This window comes from Anser cygnoides, chromosome 8, assembly GCF_040182565.1.
Source record: "Anser cygnoides isolate HZ-2024a breed goose chromosome 8, Taihu_goose_T2T_genome, whole genome shotgun sequence".
Taxonomy (NCBI): Eukaryota; Metazoa; Chordata; class Aves; order Anseriformes; family Anatidae; genus Anser; species Anser cygnoides.
The window spans coordinates 10,308,686-10,326,698 of record NC_089880.1 but is presented as its reverse complement, the minus strand read 5'-3'; the positions used below and the strand labels follow the sequence as shown (position 1 = coordinate 10,326,698).

Sequence of the window (18,013 nt, the reverse complement as noted above, 5' to 3'; positions counted from 1 at the left end):
TTAGGCGTAACCGTTTGTGGTAGAAAATGCAATGACTTTTTGAGGGATGTGAAAGGAGATTAAATGTTTCTATTTGTTGATTCTCAGACCTGTAGTGCTCTGCTCTGCTCTCAGCTGTTTCCTCTCAGCTAGGGAGCAAGAGCCTGGCAGATGATGGGCACAGATGAGGCTAGCTCCTCCCCAGGGGGGACCAGGGCTCTTCCATCAGCTTTGCCACCCTGTCCCTTATTTTACACGGGCAGGGAGCCGAAAGAGGTGAAATAGAGAAAGGAATAAGCAGTTTATGCAGTAGTTTGGTTCAAATGAGATGCAGCAGCAGTGGAGATTACTTCAAAATTGTGGAGGAGTCAGTAATTACTAGCTGATGACTGTATTCTGTGTAATGGGTCTCACAGAAAGGCCTGTGAGGCGCAGGTCAGGAGGTCCCCGTGGGTCTGGGAAGCAGAGCGCCCTGTCCCTCCAGAGTTGGGGACTTTCTCCAGAAGCTGCCAGCTCCAGGCCTTGCACTTCAGCAGCTCATGCTGCAGCCGTCTCTGAGGGGAGACCCAAAAGCTCAGCACAATGACGTGGATGAACAGAGCTGTAAGATGCAACTCTAGCACCATCTACAAGCTCCTACAAGGCCATAGCAGCCCCAATAGCAAAACCGAACGTTTCCCCTGTGCAGGAGACTCTTAACTTTGTGGAGAAAGGGGCTGCAAGACACAAACAGAAGCTGATGGCTTAGAAACTTACTGGTGAGGATAATTAGTCCCTTGAGTAATTAAGCTCTGGAATGGAATTGTTTCAACCTTTATTTGAAGGCAAGTGTGTGTACATGTATATGTAGGTCAGAGGAATCAGTGTGTGAAAGTTTCTTACAGTTTTCATACTGGCGAACATGTCTGCTCAAAGACAGGGAAATGGATAATTCAGCAGGGTCCCCCCTCCCTCGAGACACCACGAGGTCAAAAATGAAAGTTTTATTAGCTTTTACAGAAGGGAACACATTCTCACTTCACCTGAGGAGTGTGACAACACCCAGCTGGGGTCTGAGTGCCGGTGCCTGGCAGTGGCAGTCAGGAGTAAAAGCCCCAAATGCCCCTTGCAGCTGGGGAGCAGCACACTGTGGGCGCAAGCCAGCCCACAGCTTCTCAGTCCTGAGAAAAAGCTGAGTAACTGCTTCAGCCAGGGAGGTTTCCCCTGGGGCTGGGGAGGGATGTTTGTGAAACCTGCCCACAGCATTGTAATGTGCACGGGAAAAGCTCGCCGAGCCCCAGATTTCCTAAGGTGCCTTTGACACCTGTGCCTGCAGGAGTGGGCGGCCGGGGAGCCGAGGTGGGTGGCAGCACGGTGCCCACGGAGCGGCAAAGCTCCAGAGCACCGGGAGCATCTGCAAAGAGCTTAGCGCCGACAGCCTGAAGTCTCAACCCTTCCCAGTGTTTCTAAGAAATGTGAAGTAACATTCGTATGCCTGTAGTATAAATACATAAATAGTTTCAAACAATAGACTTTGGAGCGTACAGTCAGCGGGCAACTGCTGAAACGTTGCTGGGATTCATTGGGAGCCAGGCGGTCAACTCGCCCTTGAAGTCTGCCCCACTTCAAGCAGAAATACAGCAGCTGCTGGCTGTGCTCAGGGCACGTGAAGGGAATGGCTGAGAGCAGTCTGTGCCTTGACTCTGGCAGAAGCCAGGCAGGTCGGTGCACGGGCATGTCGTGGAAGTTGGGTCTGTGAACCTCTCCGAGGTGAGCACCTTTGCAGCAAGGGCTCTGCTGCAGGACCTATGTGAATCCTCCCAGAGATGCGCAGACCTGCAGGTTTCACTCGGTCCATTAGAGACAACCCACCAGACTGAAAGCCTTCATCCTTTTCTTCCAAATTTTGTGTGCCTGGATCGTTTTTTGGTTGAGCCAGTCTGCGTGTGTCTGCTTGAGGGAGATTGTCCTTCAACTTAACACCTCTGAGAGCTGGTGTCAAGATGTAAATGTCCTACCAGACACTCCTTTGGCTCAGGCTTCAGTGCTCTGCCAACAGCTGGAACAGCCAGCAAGCCTCCTCTCTCAAAAGCTGTTCCTACAAATCTCATAGTCACTGCAGGGCCTGCATTCCTGCTGTCCAGTGCAGTCAGATCACTGCAAAGAAAGTCCCTTGTTGCCTCTTTCCCTTCTCCTGCCTTGCCAGGCAAAGGGCTGCTAAGCAGATCTGTTCTCCTCATTCTCCAAATCTCTTTAAGGCACTTGAGGTGTCTTCCTGATTTAACAGACCTTTATTTTAGCAAATATACAGAGCATTTGTACTATATGCAGATACTGTCAAATAAATAGAGAAACCCAGAGTTTCTCTGAATATGAGCTAAGCTTGGGTGGCTTTCTTTGGCTTTCATCTCTGTTTTCCTTGAGGACTCCACACATGCCTTTCTCCAGCATCAGAAAGATCCATCCTACTGCATAGAGCTCCAGAGATGAATGTGGCATGCACTATGTAAAGCCCATTTGCACTGTGATTTACCTGCACTCCAGCTGAGGCTTTCCACAGCCCCAAAAGGGGAGGCTAGAGCAGTCTGCCTGTACAAGTACAGCCTGTGAGAATAAGTCTCCCACATGTGAACATATCAGTAGGAAAGGCTGTACTTTACACGTTACATTTCATGCGTCATCTTCTACAGGAGGCAAAAGACGGGTTTTAGTAGCACAAGGCTAAATGACAACTCCATGACAGTGACATTCAAGCTGGTCCACAGGGTGATGTTATCTTGAGCAAACAAGTAGAGCATCGTGATGAGATCTACCGTGCTGCTGCTGCCCTGGATGGTTTGCTCCCAGAGGGGCTCAACGTTCTTGTTTTCCGTCTTCCGCATCATCAGCTTCAGTGAGCTGTTGTCATCCAGGTCGGGGGAAAGCTTGGCCTTCAGGGACACCAGGTAGGGGCCGTCACAAGTGATCATGATGGAGCCATTCCGGGTATGTATAGAGCCTAATTCTGCACTGAAATTCATGGCCACTCCTTTGATGCTTTCACCTGGAATGGAAGAGAGAAAAAATGATCCCGTGAAGACAAAAGTCTTCTTGGAAGGGGGCAGTTTTGTACAGACTGCCTGCAGGAAGGGTGGAAAAATACAGGAAAGGCAGAGACTGAACTAGAGAATAGGGCAGACTGGAGCTAGGATATCACCCATTCTAGACATGCGCGGTCTGCAGTGGAATTTTCCAGGTTCCCATTCCTGAGCAAGCTGTGCCTTTGGACTAAATCTTCAGTTTATATGAATTATTCCTCCATGTTTCTGTTTATACACTATTTATTTGCTGTATTTCTTAATTACAGTACAGATGTATTTACGTAAGTAAGGCATCCCAGTGAGTTTAGAAAATACAGCTTCCTCGACAGAACAGAAAATAAAAACAGTAAATAAGAGAAGAGGAAAGTTTTCAAAGCTGGAAGAGAGAGGAAAAGAGCTTTTTCTGGGTGGGTAACAAAATTTCCCGTCTTTTGTGGGGGTATTTTTTGAGAAGACGGGATAAAAAAGCAGTGTAGAAAGGAACAGAAGAAATGAATGTACACGGAGCAGAATCAAGGAAATTAAAACAGAACTCTAGTGTGAAAGGTTTTCTCCTGGAACAAGCAGTGACAGTTCCCAGAGCTACTCAGGAAACATACCCCTGCTGTGCCACAGAAGGGCTGGCACCCTGGGGATGCTGACAAGAAAACTTCACCAGAAGGTCTCCTGTCAGGCAATACAGCTGCTCCGAGCTGAGGGCAATTTCTCAAGCTTTTTTTTTCCTCTAGAACCATGCGTTTCTGTTAGGTTAGCGTCACTGTGACGCTTCTAATATTCCCTGAAGGTAAAACTGGCAGCAATGTTTTAAGTATGACTTGAAAATTTTAGTAGCTCCTATCGCCAAGGCGTGTCACGGGGCAAAACACACAATGTGCTCAGCACGCAGAGCGCTGCTATTTCTGCCACCATGTACGCTCACTCTTCCCCAGGAAATCATTTACATTTTTCATAAATCAGGAAATCATTTACTTGTTTCAGAAATACCCCAAGAGCATGCTGTGCGTACTCAGTAAGTTCTCAAAAATGTGTTTTTTGTACTTTCAGAGTGAATGCTTGCTTCAGTGTGTAAGTACGGACTGCAGAAAGCCACTCCAATTTCCCATGTTTCTTCCCCTCAGGGAAAACCCCGATGCTTGGTTTAGCACCTCGCAGCTCTGCCCCTCATCCCCCAGCTCTCCTGGCCCTGTCCTCTGCCACCGCCGTGACACCAAGAGCTTCACGGCCCAACAGGCAGCTGGAGCCCCCGGGGCACCGAAGAGACCCATCCTGGAAGCATGAGGAGCACCCCGAGGGACCCCAGCCCGGCTGCCCACTCACCTGTGTAGCGGATGTAGGTCCACAGGACTTTGTCACTGCGAGGCTGAAAAAAAGGAAGAGAAATCCTCATTAACACAGCGGGGCTGTCGCTTCTGCCGCTTTCGCTTTTGTTTCCCCGCTGGGAGCGGGGCTAGCTGTACACCGTATCCTATTAGCATCATTAGTATTATAAAGTGCCATTTTGAGTGCTTCCCAGCCAGTCCAACTTTCACGTGGGTGCTGAGCACACCAGGGAGATTTGGTCCCACTTGGAAAAACATCCAAGTGAGTATTATGAAGCTGAGTCAAGCAGCAGGGAAGGACTTTGGGGTGCAGAGCCTCTCTGCATGAGTTCCTCGAGTCCGGCTGGCAGCCACGGGAGCCCATCAGCAGAGCTGGCTGTGCCCCGGTGTGGCACTCTCATGCTGCAGGGCTCCAAGAGGTGGGTCTGGAGTTAGGGGCACAGAGCAAGAGCTCTTGGTGCATTCCTTGTCCTCTGGGTCAGGCTGTTACAGGATGCGTGGCTCCCAGTGGCTCCCTTACAAGGGCACTAAGATATGATTAAAATTGGTTTGCATTTTATGAGAAAAAGTGAATGCAAATGCAGAAATATGTATCTTCATGATCAGATATGCAAAACACCAAGCTTCTATATTAGATTTTTAAATCTGATCTTTGCATCTCAAACCCATCTCTCATCTTAACCACAGGAGGCCCAAATCTGCAGTCTCTTCACAACCACAAAACTTCAGCATCTTGCCTGATTAAAGAGTGAAAGGTTGGGCTGGCTGCTGTGTTTTCTTCTCTTTACCTATTCCATAGGTTTCCAGCAGGAAAGATGGGCTGGTCAGATGTGTGTCAGGCTGCCTTTTATCTATTTAGTCCATTTGTTACAGAAACGAGAGCAGCCTTCTCACTCTGAGCAGAGAAATGGTGCTGGAAGTATCGGACTAGAGAGTGAGCATAGACAGGCAGCTCTGCGGGTTCAGTGCTGCGCCCTGGCAGAGGCAAGCAGGGAAGGAAGGAGGTTAGAGCAAGACCTCTGTGACAGAGGGCGAGGTGAGTGCTGGGTGCTGGTGGTGGGAAACCTCTGCTCTGGCACCCTCTAGTGCTGCTACAGCTGATGCTCTGCCACTTGCACCACTGACAAAGCTGGATTCGACTACCAAATAGAAGCTTCGGTTGCATGATCACCCACTGGCTCTGGTGGAACCGTCTCCTCCGACATTACTGATCCTATCCGTTGCCCCAGCAGCTCGAGGCTATGCATATACTGTTTGTAGGTGCCTAAATGCTCAACTCTTTGGCTCAGCAGCTGGGATTTCCAGGTAGTTTCCCAAGAGATGACAGCTAAGTGCAGGGCTGCTGAGCTTCTGAGGTCAAACAGCATCTACAGCAAGCTGGCCGCTCTGGCCATCAGTGGGCAGAATCTACTAACCACAGACAGGCTGGGGAACAAACTTGTGGCCACTGTAAGAATGTCAGCCCCGTTGTCACTACGGCACATTGCGTGTTTGACATGTCTCTGCTGGTTATTGCACAATCTCAAAGGACTTTGCAATTAGCTCCCAATAAATTTTGCTGAGGAGAGAACTGATCTGTAGCACTGGGAGGGAGCTAGTATCAAAGTTGGTCACCCTCTTTCTCTGTTCTGCCTTGTAGTGACTGTATCAGTTTCCCTGCATCATTTACACACAGTTTCCACATCATGTTTGCCTGTTTGGGTTCCCTGAACATGAGATTTGGTGCGGCCGTTGCCAAAGACCTCCTGTCCAGGACATTGCTCCTAGCGCTGTGTCATGGCAGAAGTTTTAGGATTAGGTTCGTATTGCATAAAGTGCAAGCCCCTGGGGATGACAACAAAGCACGCTAACTCAGAGGACTGTTGAAGTCATGGTCCTGGCCCTGAGTGTCAGACAGACTGAGCAACTGTGTGCTGGTAGTGGCTTGTAACTGCTCCAAACCGGGAGATACTAGGATTACGGCCGTACCTTCCTTACCTACATTGAACTTCTGCAAAATTATTCGCCCTGCACCTTTTCCTGCCCTGTTCAGGCAAAAACATCTTGTGATAGATCATTAGGAGCCTTTGAACTCCCCATGCTTGCCCAAGGTGTTTACCTTGCCTGCATCCACCACCGGGGAGTTTCATGCCCTCTGACTGTGCCTGCAAGTGGCCTGCCCTTGGTCTTTTCCCAGCTGCCTTGGCAAGAAGAGGTAACTCCAGCAGAGATGGGAACTCACGAGCACTGCAGATACAAAAGCTGACTACCGATCACTACAATTTTTAGTAGCTGCTTGTTTGGAAATCACAGCTGAGGCTTGCTCTCCACGCTGCATCGTGATACAAACCAGCTTGCTGTACATTTTTTTTGAGCGCAGTGCAGATGCTATCTTTTTTGAACGTGTGTTATTTGCGCTGTGTTTTCACTGAATACTCCAGGGTGTCTTTTAGGATATGACAACAAAAAGTAATCAGACGTGCTCTTGCTCTGAAAAAAACCACAGCTGTGTCTGGCTGTTACAGCTAGCGTGGCACTCTCCAGCCCTGGGAGCAGAAGGAGCTTCCCAAGAGCAGGGACAGCCTCTTGGTCACTCCAGTGGACCAGCTCTGAGCCTGCCCCAAGAGTCAAGTCAGATTAGTACTGCTCCTTCTGCTGTAGGCATTTATAAGGTCAGTCCACAGTTATCCTACCAAGCCCTGTAATTCCCATGCTATGAAATCCCCCCAGGTACAGCCTGGGAGACCTTCCCGCACAGCGTGGTGCAGTCAGAGCAGGATGCCGTGGCTGTCTGCCTAGAATAATGGAAACCGGCTCTCAGCCTGCGCTCAACAAACATTTAAAACTGAAAGGGTCCTGTGGTGACTCCCAGAGCCTGGACTTTTCATCTGCTGCAGTCGCTGCTCCTTAAGCGCCCTGATTCAGTCGTTTCTATTGAGGAAGAGGAACTCCAGGCCTGCACCGTGTACCCTTCCCAGCTGCTGGTGTCTCGGGTTTGTAGGGCTGACAGACAGCAGTGCCAGCCCCTGCCATCGTCCTTTGGAGGAGGAGGATTGGAGTTAACATTTTCACAGAATAGAGAGCTACTGAGAGACAAGGAGTCACAACCAGAGCGTGACCCTGGAGAGGTTTCTGCATCTCAAGCAGGGCGGGATAGCTTGGCCTTCTACATTGGCTTCCAGTGCAACTTGTCTCAAAAAAAAAAAAACTAAAAGGAGAAGAGCAGTGAACTGAATGAAATGTGTTATCTTTTAGCGTTATCAGTGCTATCATTCTGAAGTTTAACAAGTGCTGTGAGGTGCAGGCCAGTGAAACTTGCATGCAGCATGAGGGTTTTCATTAAACAGCAGGGGACCCAGAGCATGAGGCCATCTCTCCCTTGCAGGGTTATATGCCTGGCTTGCTTCTCTGCCAAGCCTAAGTGGGAGGAAAGAGTGAACTCTGTTAAGATGAAGCACAACATACTTCACAGTGTTAACGTAGCTCTTGGAGAAGATGTGGGAGGAGAAGTAGCTAGTGCTTAAGCGGCACTGAAATAGCAGGAAAAAGTTGTTGGCAATCCACCAGTTTGCAAACACACGAAAGAGGAAAATGTATTTGCTGCATTTTTTTGCTAAAATCGTGCAAGTCTCAGACATTTCTGTTTTGTATATTGTTTGCAGTGGTGTTATGTATAAATGAAACTCTCTCTGGTCACATAATCAGAGTCTCTGTCTCTCATGTGCACACGCAGGGGCACTTACTGTCCTCTGCAGATACAGATGACTACTCCCAGAGCCCAACATGTGCACAGGCTGGGAGCATGGAAAGGTTTAATGGGTCTTGCTAGAGCTGTCACAAGCTAGCTTGTTTTCCGACATATCTACCTGCACATATAGTATATTTTAACAGGTCAGAAGATGATACGAGCAGCCTGGCTTCTGATCCTTCAACTTGTCCTTATTAAAAGCAACCATCCACTCAGATAATCCCTTTTAATTAAAGCGAATACATGTCAGTCACTGCAAGTCAGCTCCACCAATAGCTGCTGATGTGGCGAGGCCAGAGCCGCGAGGAGGCAGCCCTCCTCCCCTGGGGCTGGTTGGGCTCTGGCGCTGCTGGGCAGAGTGCTTTCCTGGAATGAGCCCACCTCCTGACAACCTGTTCCCCAAAGCTCAGCTTGGCAATACTGGGAGTTGTTTTGAGGGCAAAAGATATAAAAAATGAGCGATAATTATTAAGGAATACTTTAAATACTTGTGGCTAGAATGGGGATAAGCCTAAAAGCTTTTTTTTTTTTCTTTTCTTACAAAAAAGCCCATACAAAGGTTTACAGGCCAGCAGACAATGGGTGGAACATGAGCTCTTACCGTCGAGAGTTGCAGAGAATCTAGACCAAGATAAACCAAGCAGGCAAGCAGTAATATCCACTGAGCAGCCGCAGACACGAGGTGCAGCGTGTTCCTCCTAACCTGCCCTCTTTTCCAGCTCTTCCACTCATCGCCACTCATCATGCCAGCAGGTTCTCTTTCGTGGTCCATCTGATCGTCTTGCTTTCTCAGCTCCGCATCTGGCTGTCCGTCCATCGCAGCCACGCTGCCAGCAAGCACAGCCTGGGGAGCACAGGGCAGAAGAGATAGGTGTTCCTGTCCCAGGAACAGAAATGAAATGAACACAGTGCCTTCAGGAGAGGGTTTTATGTGCACCGAGAAGCAGGCGGGGGAACTTCTTTGTGACTAATCTGAATTTCCCCTTCCTTTCTTTCTTTCTTTCTTTCTTTCTTTTTTTTTTTTTTTTTTTTTTTGGTGAATGTGGGGGCTGATTTGTTGCATCCCAGTTCAGTTTTGAGTAAGGGCCTTTGAAAGTAGATGTGTTTATGTCTTTCATAGCTTCAGCTGTGGATCTCTTGATTATACATGACGTTTCCAACAATAGCTAAGAGTTGGGTGGACACTGATCTCTTTGCTCAATCTTTTGACAGTAAAACCTCTCATCTTCCTGTTCAGCCTCAGGTTGGGGGTTTACAGGGCTGTCTGCCTCCCTTGTTGGTAGTATATGATGCTGCTGAAATCTCAATAAAGAACCAATTAATAGGAGGGGATGTGAGTGAGGCAGGTAGATAGCATAAAGAACTAGAGACAAAATGTGCACCCTCCATTTCTCCTCGCCTTTGTCTTCTAGCTTTATGGCTGTGGGATGCTGCATGAAACTTAAGAGGGAGAAAATGGAGAACTGCTCTGGGAACATCCCTTTTTGCACTCACTGAAACCTGCAGTCTGGGGACGGCACTTGGAGGGACACCCCTGGGCCATACAGGTTTCCCTTCTGGAAGAGGAATGCCTGTTTCTTGGGACACCAAGAACTTGAAATGCAAATGCAATTTTTCCTATATGTGTCTAAGGGATTGTATTAAATGCTCCTCTGTTGTCCCTCTTCCCAGCACCTCCCTGTTGCTTGGTCTTCTTGTGACATTCACGTGTGACGTAGGGAGCTGATGCAGGTCAGTTGTCTGCAGCAAGGGCCATCTCCTGTGCTCATTTCAGTTGACAGGCTTCGTACCCTCTTTTGGGGCTGTCCAGCACTGCTCTTCCCACCAAGCTTTCAGCCAGAATTTTTCTGCTGTAAATTAGCATTTTGCAGCTGAAGTCAGGTGCTACCTCCTCCTGCTGAGGATCGGGCCCATTGGGAGTGTTATGTGTGTCTGTCTTTCAGGGTTGAGCTGTCAGAAGGTTTCCCTTCCCAAAATGTTCTCTCTTAACCTGTCACAAGGCACATGTCCTTTTGTCAAACGTGTACCCTGCATGCACAGAAAGCAAGGGTAATGTTCTTTCATGTCTTTTTCCATTTGGGCAAGGATATTTCTTGTAAACATGAACTGAACAAACTGCAGCAGTTGGGTAAGCAAACTGCTATGAGGACACCGAGCTCTCAACACACTTGTTCTTGAAAAATAACCTCCGAGTTGCCAAAAGCTGATAGATCGAGTCAGGAATTCACTCTGGTATTCGCTCTGGTCTCAAGAACAACCCGAAAGTCATGGAAACATACAGAAAAATGTTCAACTTTTGAATTTTCCGTTGTTTGGGTGCATAGAAATTCTCATTCCGCTTTTGCCAGCGGCCATTCACCAGGGGTGCTGGAGCCTCAGGCTGAGCCACAGCCCACCGAGGGGCCCACGAACCTCCCTAGCCTTCTTTGCTCATCCCCAAATATGACAGCAGCGATGGTGCTGCTTCTGGCACGTCTCAGGGCAGACCCCATCGCTCACGGCCCCCATGGCTGAAGCAGGCAGGCACGGAGGAGCACTGTGGGGCCAGAGGTGCCCCGTACCTGCCTTCCTACCTGCAGCGAGAGCCGCCAGCGAGTGACTGCAGAGGCAGCCGGTTGCAGGTCTTGCACAGCTTACCAGAAAATTTGTCTGTATTTCAGTGGGGAGTCACAGAAAGAGAGAGCAATCATCACGCCACGCCTGCCTTCCTGGAAGAGCAGACATTGCCGTGTGCCAGAGCAGCTCCGCCAGGGCAGCCAGGGCTGCTCTGCCCTATGCTCTCCCTCCCTGCTTCCTCCAGGAAAGGACACTCAGGTTTGCTGACGCTGCTTAGTTTCTGCAAAAATGCCAGGGGCGCCAAGCTGAGACATTCCCAACTAGTGTGATCCCATAACTCTCACATTTCTGAGCGAGCCTCTGAAGCAGACACAATCTCTCGCCCATCTCCCTCCCTGACTTTGGATCTTGCACTGGTTTTGTTTCTAAAAGAATGTACCCTGAAAATGTGGGTGGAGGTTGTGCATATGTATTTCTGAAATTGCCTCGTCATTTCTGTACTCCCCCAGTGCAAGTGTCGCTCAGCCTGGGTTAACAACATGGGTAGCACCGTGGATCGAAAGCTACATTTCAAGTAATGTCTCTGGCATCGTGTCCGAAACAGGAAAGAGGACAGCTCATTCAGCAGCAGCATGAACACCTATGCACAGACAGTCTTCGTAGCTGTAATCACCTTCATCTTGTCCGCCTGCCTTGCCTACGAAAACCCAAGTGCATGCAGATTTGGTGGCTTCAGACGTGCTACCAGAGCTCCTGCCTGCCCTCCTAGAGGAAACTTTCCTGGCCTTCCTCACCCTGCCGCATCTCAAACTGGCTGCACATGCTTGGCAGCTGCCGAAATTGGCTGCATTGATCAAAATTATTTTGATGAGGGAGGTGGGGGCAAGCTCTCTTCCACAGGGAGCCCAGGCTGGGAACTCTTGGGGTTTTGCTCAGCCCTTCCCAGTCATCACTTCGTTCTAGTGGGCAGGCTTAGGTGGCTCTGGGGCTCTGTGAGCCTGTTGGCTCACCCTGCAGCAGCCTCTGGTTGCCTGGGCATCTCAGCCATTTTCCAGAGAAATGCCTCGCAGTGCCACTTGCAGCAACATTATTCCAGCAAGGACTGAAGGAAACCAGAGTTTGCTACGTGTGGCTTGCTGGGGCTTTTGTTTATTTATTTATTTATTTGTTTGTTTGTTTGTTTTTATGAGAGTCCCATTTGTTACATTAGGCTATTTCTGAGCTTTCCCAGACCAGAGAGCTGGAGGTTTTAAAACCTTGGCTGAAGCACGTCAGTCAAGGTCAAAGCTAGATCCTGCAGTGTCACCTCTGTACCAGGTCTCAGAGCCCCAGCCTGACAGTGTCCCTGTGCCACGGGGCTGCTGTACTCCAGCCTTTGGGACAGGGTAAAAAGCATCCTGACCATGGACCGCAGCTCGTGGCCCACACGGAACATCCCACATGTGTGGGGTCTAAGGCCTGACAGACCCCATGGGCACCCTCCTCCTCGCTTCAGTTCCCATTTCCCAGGAAAGTACTCTTAGCACCCCAAAAGGAGGAAATGGGGAGTTGTACGGGACAGACGATCTGAACTTCTCAGAAGAATAGTGGAACAACTGATTGAAGTGTTTGTAAACATCTAGAAGGAAAAAGGAAACGTGGATTTCCACAAACAAAAGCTCAGGGGGTCTTGTGTGGAACAAGGCAGCCCCTTGGGCAGAGGAGAAGCTGTGGGAATTCAGGGAGCCTTTACGAAGAGCTTTGGCTCTCTTTTTCATAATGTTCATGAAGCACAGTCTGTACAAAACTGTTGCTGGGTGGAAGTGGAGCTGTTCGCGTGGTTATTGATGGTTTGGTGTCAAAATGAAAGGGCATGGTGTGTCCTCCTGGGACCTGCCCTGACTTCATCACTGCTCTGCGTTTTTGGAGCTCAGACGTGGCTGACACCGTGCTGGGCAGTGCTGCCGCTCCTTTGGAGGACAGGATCTTACCTGGAGACTGCTGGGTCCCTTGGGAGTAGCCTGGATGCCAGCCTGTCCTGGCACATGCCGGGGAGCCTGGGATGGGGTAAGGAAGAAGCACTTCGTCTCGCAGCCCTTCCGGACACAAAGCTTTGCTGCTGCCCTAGCTGTCCTGCACAGCTCGAGCTCAGCTCACAGGCAACATCGGAGCATGTGGGGCATGCTCATGGGTGAGATCTGGCCTCTCAGCTCTTCCTGGTCGTCTTTGCCTCTAATTTGAAGGGTTGGCTTCCACCTGGAATAAATTTCTAGCAAAGCAGTGCTGTTGCTCTCATTGCTGCAGTCAGGTAGAACATGTCCAGTGCTGTGCTGTCCTCTTGTGTGCAGCTGCTTTCCACCAAGGCTGTCTTTGCCTCGAGGATAACCACTCATACAGTTTGATGTAGCACAACAGTGGGAAAAGGCAAAGGAAGCCTTGCAGTAATGTAAGAGGGGAAAAAAAAAGTGAAGTATAACAGACAGCATTTTCATCCAGGTCTCACTGCTCGGTGTGTACCTAGAGGGCTGCTCTCTTGTGTGCCCCAGCTAATGCTGTTTAATGCTTCCGTCCACTCTAGAAATAATTTAACTGAGCCAGATTTGCTTATCAGGGTGAAAGATTTTTGCCTAAAAATGTTATGAACTCCAGTTTCTTTGTCTCACAACCATGCAAACTATTTTTCACCCTTGATTTCATTTCCGTGTGGCGTTTTCTCCTGCTCTGTGCAGATAGCCACTGGCTGATAATGCTTCATGGATTTCTGCCAGCAGAGGCACTGAGCCAGTAGGAAGGAGGTTGCATTAGTCAGGCTGTTTTTGGCAGTGTGAAATAGCGAAGGACATTGTGAAAATGCTGTAAAATCACAAATAAAAATGTGGACGTTTATGGGGAGGCAGGTTTTTTGGGGGAGATCCCAAAAGCATGCCCAGCCTCGCGAAGTGATGTTGCATTTTACCTTCCCATGGCTCAATTTGTGGGCAGGCAGAAGGCTCAGCACCAAGGCAATGCCTCACCCCGGAGCGCCGTGCGGGGATTTTTCCCAGTGAGCGGCTTTATGGGAGCAGCGGAGCGAGCAGCCGACGGCTCCCCCCGGCACCCCGCAGCAGCTGCCAGCTCTGCTGCTGCCCGCGGCCATTTTCCCCAGGACCGTCACTTGCTCTGCCTCTGGCTGGATGCTGTTCACCACGATTTCAGCTGAGCGGGCAGGGGCTGCGTGTTGTTCGCTCTGGCACCTTTTAAAGGTCATACCGATTTCCTTTCCTTTTCCTCAGTAGCTGCTTCAGTCAGAAATCACACCATAGCATACCATTGAACCGTAAGATATCAGGAGAGAAAATCAAAGACGTATTTTGCCATTTTTCTAGTGAAGAGAAACAACAGTCTCTGGGGAAAAGAAACAAAAAAAAAAGGAAAGAAAAAAAAGACATGACTATGCAGCTCACATTTAGACAAGCTCTTGGGCTCAGCCAGCTTCACTCCCAGTTAGAAACCCCAGGGAGGAATATGAAGCCAGTGATGCCCTGGGTAGAGTTAAGGATGTGGTTTCTCTTGTGTGTCTGGCACTATCATCACTGGTCTGTCTGCTTCCCTTGGGAGCTCTTTGCTAAAAAAGATGCTTCTGAAGTCACTCCTCCTGCGAATGATGTTTTACTGCAGCTCTTGAATCTTCTTGTGGGTCTGCATTAAAGAGTTGGAAAAGGGTTTGACACCATACCTGTCCCAGCCAAGCCAGCGAAAAAGACCCCATGCAGTACCATTTCCTAATTCATGAAATGAGCCGATTTGTCCCTTTTCTAACCAGGACATGTGCGATTCCACTTTACGCGCCTCTCAAGATCAGCTTCATCAGCAAAGATTTATCCATCAGTTATGGGACTTTAGGGACTGAATCGAGGTCTGGTATCACCAAAAGTATGTTGACCGACATGATGCCTTATAGCATCCTTCTCTTGTACGCTATGAACTCTCTCCCTTTCTTGTTTTCTGAGTATTGTTTCATCATTTTTAGCAGCTGTCAGGTTAAACTTCTGGAAAAATAGTTTCCTCCACTGTTTCTCAAACATTTAAAGAGCTCTTGATTTTCCATTCACAGTCATTTAGTTGGTTGTTGGTTGTTGTTGTTTTTTTTTTCTTTTTTCTTTTTTTTTTTTTTCCCATCTGGTCAGTTTAGGTCAAAATTTCCCCTGATTTATACTACCTCTGGTGAAACATCCAGTAGCTATATTACTGGCTGGGACTGCCCTCTGTTTGCTCACACTGACCATAATCAGATGGTGGTCACTACTCCCTCAGCAGATACCACTTCTCCAGTAATTAAGCCACCTTTCTCCATCCCACACAGCAGCCTCATGCTTGTCTGTGCCATTTTTCTGCAAGGAGGCATCTATCTGCAGCCCCCACCAACCCTCCCACAGCATCGTCGCACCTACCGGAGGGAAGTGCTGGGTGCTGGTGCTGAGCTGTGCCCGGTCTCAGCAGTTTTCTCTTTTTATTCTTTATCCTGTCTATTTTCAAAAGACTGAATTGCCTATACGCAGCTGGAATGAATGGCTGAGAAGTTGCTATTACAACAGTCTCCTAGGTTTAAGCTTTTGCTTTGGGAGAGACGAGAAGAGGTCTGTGTATTCACAAAGCAAGCAACCCGTGGCTCTCTGCAGATGTTCCCTGAGGTTTTGAAGCACATCTAAAGCAGGTTGCGTGGTTGACATGGCACAAGCCTGTAACGCAGCAGGAGCAGCCAGTATCTCCCAGCTTCCAGAACCACCCCGCTCCCCGGCCCCGCGCATCGTGCCAGGCAGGAGCCCACGTGCACTTGCAGGAACAGCCCACGGGCGCTGCGGATGGCAGCACCCACAGCCGTCACGCGGCCACACGTTTCGCTACGTGTGGGGCTCCACAGATGAGTGCGTCCAGCGGCAGCAAGAGCCCCGGATGACTAATCCTGGTCAGAGGTGCTCTCCGTATTACGCACCACAGCGCTCGCTCTCCGGTGGGCTTGAACTGGGGATGGCAAGCCCTGCCCGCCCCATGGTTGTCACCTTGCCAGCCCCCAGGGACACGGGCAGCCGTTGTGGCAGTACGAGAGCCGGGTATGAGCCATCTGCCCCCTGTGATGGGGGTTTGCCATTGACCCACGCGTTGTTCTCTTCCTCGCCCACCACTTTCACTGGTCCTTGAGTGATATTCAAACAGCCCTGCCTGGGTCCCCCCTTGGACACAGGACCACGGCGGGGCTTCAGGGCAGGTTCTGGGGGGCAGCTGGCAAGCAGGAGGCAAGCAGGTGTGTTTTCTTACCGGGGTCCCTCTGGGGAAGCCTGCGCAAGGTTGGTTTGTGTTGGGGATCGCTGAATCCAGCAGCCCAACAGAGGTGAGGCTGCTGCAGCTTCGACATCCCGGCAGTGAGGCTGAGCACGTGTGCACACACACCATACATGCGTACATATACACGGCACGTGTTTACATACATGCTGCGTGTGTACGCCTCACACAGCGCGTGCATACAGATACACCATTCGTGTGTATGTATACACAGTCAGACACACGGATCAGCACAGGCAGAAAGCACAAGCCCTCACCAACAGCACCAGTGGCCTTATCCTGTTCCCCTCTCTGACAAATGGGCATGAAAGTCCATTAGCAGAAAATATATACATACATACGCCAAGGATGGTGAGACAGACACCCGAATAGCCCCTTTTATCCCATTTTCCTTCTCTTTTCCCATGCTGGTTCCTCCCCAAACTGCACTGATCCCTCCCTTTCCACCCCACTTTGCTTAGTCCCACAGGCATCCCGCAGTAAGTCCTGTACAGTCCCAAAAGGATCCCACGATAAGCCCCGTGTACCTTTGGGCATTCACCCCCTCTGTTTGCCGGGCAGGCGGGGAGAGAGCCCCATTCCTCAGGGCGGACGCAGTAACCCAGGGGGTGTATCTGCCACCAGAGATGTTGAAAGACACTTGAAGAATTTGTTGCTTTTCTGCTTCTTTCCAATAGCTGCACCCTTCGGGACAGGTTCCTGCGCTGACACTACACAGACCAGCTGACTCCACGTGACTACAAGAACTGTGAGTTATAACTCAGGCATTTTGTGACATCTTTTTCTTGTTTAATTGCCTCTTCCATATCCAGCATTTAAGGATTCTTTGCTTTTTTTCAGTCTACGTAACATTTTTAGAACACTAAAAGGCTGTTTATTTTAGTTCCTTCTGCAACAGATTACTCAGACCTCAGCAGGGAAGGAGTTTGCACCCGTAGATGACTTTTTCCTACCAACATGCTCAGCCCCTGTCAAGGCTGGGATAGGGGAAGAGCCCACATCACCTTCTTCTTCCACAGCATTTCCTTTCTTTCATCACTGCTGCTCTGGGCAGGGAGGGAGCTGCAGCGGCCAAAGCCACCAGTTCATGTGGCAACACCCGGCACGGCTGCAAGGGCTGGGATGCACCTGGATTGGTGCAAAGAAACCCCCCCATGGCACCGAGGTGATGCAAAACCCCACTGCCCTGGCTCTGCTGTGGGCAGGCTCCCTGGCAGAGGGAGCTCAGCCCCAACCCCAGCCCGTTACAGCTGCAGAGGGGCCTCAGCTGCCCAGGGATGTTCCCGGTATCCAAGGAGCCAAGCTCCAGCCCCCGCAGCCCTTCCCTGCCCGCTGCCTTCCCCTTGGGTTCAGCTCCCAGTGCTGCTTCCCCAAGCACAGCACCCTAAATGCCAAGCCAGCTCTCCCATGCTGGGATTTAATTCTTTCTGATCCCCTTCCCTGCTGAAAAAAAGGTTTGTATACAAAAAATGGCTTTAAAAAAATATGTGTATTTACACCAGCCTGTCTTTGCCTTTCTGTCCCAACTCTTAGCAACCTCTAGTGCCACACATGAATGTATTTATTTTGAAACATTAATGAGAAAAGTGGTTTCAAGCGATGAAGACTTGTCTTAACATGCTTAAACGCGTCTAACCTGGGCTTTAGCAGGTCCTAACCTAGGCCCTTCTAGCAGGGTGCACTCCCAGCTGCTTTCCCACTTCCCCAGCCCATGCCTGCAGCTGCGCCATCTTTCTCAGGGCACTTTGTGCCCAGCTGGGCAACCAGCAGCGCCCCTCGCTCTGGCCTGAGGAAGAGAAATCAACTTTTCCCTCCAGACAGCAGCATCAGGAAGGGGCCAGACTGCTGTGACACGGGGACAGCCAAGAGCTGTCCCCTTGCCCCAGCTTCCCTGCCCACGCGGGGCAGGAGCGCCCCTCTGGGAGAAGCAGGTTTTCCTCCCTGGGGCAGCGCGGTGCCAACCACAGCGCAGGATGTCTTTCGCTCGCCGTCTCCCCGTGACTCAACTAGGTCAACTGAAGGCAGTCAGCGAGCGAGCGAGGAGGCAGCCGTGGTGCGAGCGGGGGTTTCTCTGC

General features: G+C 50.0%; 1 protein-coding gene across 2 annotated transcripts; it reads right to left on the bottom strand.

Annotated features, from left to right (window-relative positions):
- Positions 1–947: 947 nt before the first annotated feature.
- On the bottom strand, positions 948–16,620 carry TNFSF4 (TNF superfamily member 4). 2 transcript variants are annotated; one of them, XM_067001407.1, is made up of 4 exons: positions 16,480–16,620; positions 8,686–8,961; positions 4,356–4,398; positions 948–3,001 (listed from the first exon to the last, which is right to left on the bottom strand). In XM_067001407.1, exons 2-4 carry the CDS (start codon positions 8,899–8,901, stop codon positions 2,643–2,645), a joined length of 618 nt encoding a protein of 205 aa, XP_066857508.1. In that variant the 5' UTR covers positions 8,902–8,961; positions 16,480–16,620; the 3' UTR covers positions 948–2,642. The 2 variants fall into 2 exon arrangements, with proteins under 2 accessions (XP_066857508.1, XP_013045562.3); XM_013190108.3 differs by having other exon boundaries at positions 8,686–8,928.
- Positions 16,621–18,013: the final 1,393 nt, after the last annotated feature.

Excerpts from the sequence above, each read along its gene's own strand:
- TNFSF4 (XM_067001407.1), bottom strand. The coding sequence starts at position 8,901 with ATGGACGGACAGCCAGATGCGGAGCTGAGAAAGCAAGACGATCAGATG. Across the intron at positions 4,399-8,685 it reads ATTCTCTGCAACTCTCGACG|CCTCGCAGTGACAAAGTCCT; the intron begins GTAAGAGCTCAT and ends CCTTTTTTTCAG. Across the intron at positions 3,002-4,355 it reads GACCTACATCCGCTACACAG|GTGAAAGCATCAAAGGAGTG; the intron begins GTGAGTGGGCAG and ends CTTCCATTCCAG.